At 42.3% G+C, this 5,110-nt stretch overlaps 1 protein-coding gene across 1 annotated transcript; it reads right to left on the reverse strand.

The window, feature by feature from the left end:
• Positions 1–865: 865 nt before the first annotated feature.
• On the reverse strand, positions 866–3,487 carry LOC125528441 (G-type lectin S-receptor-like serine/threonine-protein kinase At2g19130). Its single transcript, XM_048692920.1, has one exon. The coding sequence runs from the start codon at positions 3,485–3,487 to the stop codon at positions 956–958; it is 2,532 nt and encodes an 843-aa protein (XP_048548877.1). The 3' UTR covers positions 866–955.
• Positions 3,488–5,110: the final 1,623 nt, after the last annotated feature.

A 5,110-nucleotide genomic window follows, 5' to 3' on the forward strand; every position in this document is an offset into this window, starting at 1 on the left:
CCTGCTTATTAAGAGCAAAAAAGTTAACATCATGGTCCTAGTGCATCATATATGACTGAAATAAATAAATAAATAAATAGAATGAGTGAATATATAAAAGCCCGTAATTACACACGCAAAGATGATCTGCATAAGAAATTTCTATTGTATGGGAAACAAAACAAATAACCTTGCAAGTTCATGAAGTAGAGGAGATTTATTGATACTTATATATTTCAAGTCATCAGTTCCTGGGCAAAGGCATATCGTCTTCCATGTTCTATATGAATATTGTGACACAAACTATATTCACGTAGACCAGAATTGGCTGCATAGGAAAAAAAACACCTACATATCCTACCGGTGTCATGATTCCCACTCACCATCTGTGCTGAAAAAAACCAAGAAACTGCACAAACATACATGCTGCAATGACGATTGTTAACTTGTTCATGATCATGACTATACTAAGGTCAAAGTAAAGCATTTGCATTCTTTTCAGAGTCTTCGAAGGTTCTCTTGGTTCAGCTGGCACCCCATAAAGGGCAAGCGCATAGCCAGGATCATACAACCGACACAGAAATTTGGAAATACCGGGCGGTTACACAGCCGATGTAGTCTCTTCATCATATCCATCTACAACTTTCAGATCTGATATCTTCCTACTTGCAGAACTACAGAAACTGCTGCAGTTTGATTAAGTACAGTTTGAAAAAAAAATTAATCCATAGCTGGCATAGTACCTAAGCATACTAATAGTAACCTTCCTGCACTGCAATTATAAATTCTGAAGTTCAGAGCATATATAGATCTCTGAACAAACCATACACATAATTGACATTAAAACACCTAAATAATAAGAGACAGCTAATTAGCTGCTGCAAGCTTGCCATCCTTTTATTCCTTACACTCCACATTTCAACTTTTAAGAAAATTGCTGAAATTAACAAAGATTACATTGGGCTAGAAATTATTATTACATTGAAGTTGCAGCACCAGATTGTTCAGTTATAGCCGCAAGCAATCTTGGCATTGGAGGAACATCAATGTCCTGTTGACCCTCGAGAACCCGGACAACTTCACCCATTGTTGGCCGATCCAACTCATTATCTTGGATGCACCAACATGCAACTTTGCAAACCCTTTCAGCCTCTTCCAAATTGAAATCACCATGTAACTGTGGATCCACCAAACTCTTCAAATCTCCATCATGAAGCTTGCTGATGGCTTGCACAGGGAAGTATTCAATATTCTGATCACTGTTGCTGCTACTAGTGTTATACGATGTTTCAGGTGAGGAATTCCTCCTTCCTGATATAATTTCCAATAGCACCATGCCGAAGCCGTAAACGTCGACTTTCGGTGTGATCGCCACTCCAGTAAGCCACTCTGGGGCAAGATAACCCACAGTTCCTCTGAATGAAGTCAGAATTCGGCTGAAATCCCTTCCCACAAACGCTGCCAACCCAAAGTCTGCAACTTTAGGAACAAATGATGCATCCAGAAGTATGTTCTCTGGCTTAATATCGCAGTGTATAATGCACTCATGACAACCCTGATGCAAGTAGCACAATCCTCTAGCAACTCCTAGGGATATCTGATATCTGATGTTCCAATTCAGGACGACAACATTTGCATTGCTCCTCTTAAATAGATGACCATCAAGAGACCCATTTAACATGTGTTCATACACAAGTAACCTGTGATCACCTTCGCAGCAGAAACCAATCAATTTGACTAGGTTTATGTGTTGGATCAGTCCAATTGAGCTCACCTCGGCCCTGAATTGCTTCTCTCCTTGATGGGCACCATCTAGCCTTTTCACTGCTATAGTAGTTGTTGAGTCACTTAACACCCCCTTGTATACAGAACCAAAACCACCTCCTCCAAGCTTTTCTGAGAAGCTTTTAGTAGCACGAACCAAGTCAGTGTATCTGAAGGCTACAATTCCACCAGCACTACCTGGATTGTCATGTATAGGCAAACCACACCACTTGAATTTGTTCCTCCAAATCAGTAACAGCAGCATGACCATTATTAACCCAAAACCAATAATACTTACAATAGTAACAACTCCGACCTTTGGTTTTCTTTTCTCTTTTCTAGAACCTGGTAGCAAATCTTTGGCAGCAAGGCGAAGATAAAGAACATCTTCAGAATTATTATCAATGCCATCATTAAGATTTACACTATACAATTCCCCATGCCAGATAGAGCATCTGCTATTGCTATAGGAATAAGCAGTGCAGGAGCAGGAACCAAGACATGCTTGCTCACATTTGCTTTGACTGGTAGCAACATCTATAATTTGCGGGTTGTAGGGCAATACGACTCGAGCAATGGGGTGGAATATGTCTGTTGAACTTGTCATGCTTTTGTTGTTACCACTTGTGCGGCAATGTAAAGGTGTGTTTCTGATGCATCCTCCTGTTCGATCCTCAAACTCCCAATCCTGCAGTGACTTCTGGGAGAAGCTCTCCATACAGTCACAAGATGGATGTGCAATGCCGTTGCAGACCGTGAAAGGTCCGCAGGTAGCAGGAGGAGTGCAGGGATCGGCTGGCTCAGAATATATGCTTTGCCAACACTGGTTGGCTTGTGACCAAACATTCACCTTTATCTGACCAGAGATGCCTATTGAGACAAACACAGAAGACGATGATTCGTCCGGTGAAGTGTACATGTAGTACTCCTCTTGGTCGTTGTCAACATAAGCTGGGTTAATCAAACCTTTTGTCCGGGGATCCAAATCTAACGTGGTCTTGATTAATTGTACAAGATTCAACGATGATGTTCTGGAGGATGCCCAATGCCAGTACACTACCGAGGGGTTGCGGTGCTTGAGGACGATCCCGGTGTTGTCTAGTTCAATGCTGTATGAGCCTAGACCAATATCAATTAAGCTTTTCTTTGATATGTACTGACGAATGAAACCGGGGACCTTATTCCGGCCCAACTTGGCACCAGGAAGCGCAACATCTGTTGGGTAGTCGAAGCTCTGCCACAACATGTCTTGGCTATTTGCGAGTAGGGCAAGGTTTCCACTGTTCAAGAGAACAACGGCTATAGAGGCGGTGGTGTTTATGCTACTGGTTCGACCATGGACAATGTGAGTCGACCAAACAATGGATTCAGTTTTGGCGGCATGGTTCACGATGACAAGATTGCCATCGCTTGAGATCTTGAGCTGTGTCAGGTTGAGGTTGCGGTGGGTGATGGGCTCCTCTCTATTAGCAACCCACACGGTGGTGAAAACTGGGATCCTATTGAACCATATGCCAAGGTACCAGCTGGAGCTAGGGGAGGTGGCATTGCGGGAGGACTTACTGATGCTGCTTGCTGCTGGCTGGAAGAAGCCAAGGGCGAACTTGCCGTTTCTTGAGACGAGCTTGTCGCCGGCGGCAAGTGCTTGGTCTGATGTGAGAGTGTCTTCATTTGCAGCTACAGAGGAGCACCAAGGAGCAGTGTGCAAGAGGAGAAGCCCGAGTAGTATGTAGAGGGGAGGCATGGTGAAAAAGAGTGAATAATTTAGATAAGAGTGGGTGTTTATATAGAATGGAAGGGCAAGTGTTCAGCAGACTGAAGCTGACGGGGAAGTCAACTAAGTTCACATTGGGGCAGAATTAGCATAAATATACAACAGTGGTACCATAAATACAAGGTTGTACTACCATAATTGCAAGGCAGGACTTTCAATGGACCATGGTCAGGTCAATCACGAGGCTTTCACCAAGCTTACAATTCACCAACCTTCATATTAATATTAGAGGGCTGTCTTCGAATATAACTTTTCGAAACCATTTTACTAACCAACCAACAATTTTTTTTCTTCAATGCATAGTCGAAAACTACAAATGCAAATTCATGGCATATCAAGACAGAAGATCAACAAAAGCTCCCTCCCCAGAAAAGTACCACCACAGAAATACAATATGTTGTGAGCTAAAGTCGGCAAACTTAAAACACACAAAAAAAGAGCTAGAAAAGGGGCAAAAATGAACCAGAAGGGATGGTGCTAGTGCCAATATGAGGCTCACATCTTCAGTACTGAAATTTCAGCTTATGCCTAGGATAGGACCATACTTACCATTCAGTGGACCATAGCTTCTCGACGAGGACTTTCAGTGGACCATACTTACCATTCATCAACCCTTATGGCAATGGCTTCAATGAGCTTGATGGGCTGGCAGAATAGGGGAAATGGCAACACACAGAACAGCAAGTCTTAGCGCTCTGTTTTGAGGGAGAATAATCATCAATATAATGCTAGACGTAATTTGACAATGTCGGCAAATCCTAAATAAGTAACAGCGAGGGAGCTTCTTTCTATATATCGCCTCCAGTCCATTGCTACAACTGGAAGTATATACGTCAAGAACCCTCATGGCATGCTGCTTTTCAGTCAGTTGTCAGCCTATTAGAAGTATAACTATGTTTAAGATAGAGATAAGAGATAGAGATAGAGATAGGATAGGTTTGAACCACGTGTAACTTGTCCTCTACTCTAAGTCTCTATCCCTCCGTTGTATCTTTATATATACCCCCACAAGGGTCAGATCAATAAAAACATAATATTCATCCATCCTATAGTTTCCACATGGTATTAGAGCGGTTAGTCTCACGACGCCGATCCTAGAACCTTCCACCACTTCCGCAGCGCGCCGCCCCCGGGGAGATTAATCTTCTCTCCCCAGGGGCGCGGCACTAGATCAGTTCCATAGACTAGATCGGTTCTGTACATTAGTTTAGATCAATTTCAAAAATTTCAGCTTCATAGATTAGATCCAATTTAGCCACAAATAAATCCCACGATCAGAGTGGGTGTTTATATAGAATGGAAGGGCAAGTGTTGAGCAGACTGAAGCAGACGGGGAAGTCAATTAAGTTCACACTGGGACATAATTAGCATAAATACACAACATGGTACCATAAATACAAAGTTGTACTACCATAACTGCAACGCAGGACTTTCAATGGACCATGATCAGGTCAATCACGCGGCTTTCACCAACCTTCATATTAATATTAACCTAAACCAGAAAAGGTACCTCACATATTAGAGGGCTATCTTCGAAAAGAACTTTTCAAAACACTTTTACTAACTAACCAATAAAATATTTTCTTCAATGCA

This window comes from Triticum urartu, unplaced genomic scaffold, assembly GCF_003073215.2.
Source record: "Triticum urartu cultivar G1812 unplaced genomic scaffold, Tu2.1 TuUngrouped_contig_4876, whole genome shotgun sequence".
NCBI lineage: Eukaryota > Viridiplantae > Streptophyta > Magnoliopsida > Poales > Poaceae > Triticum > Triticum urartu.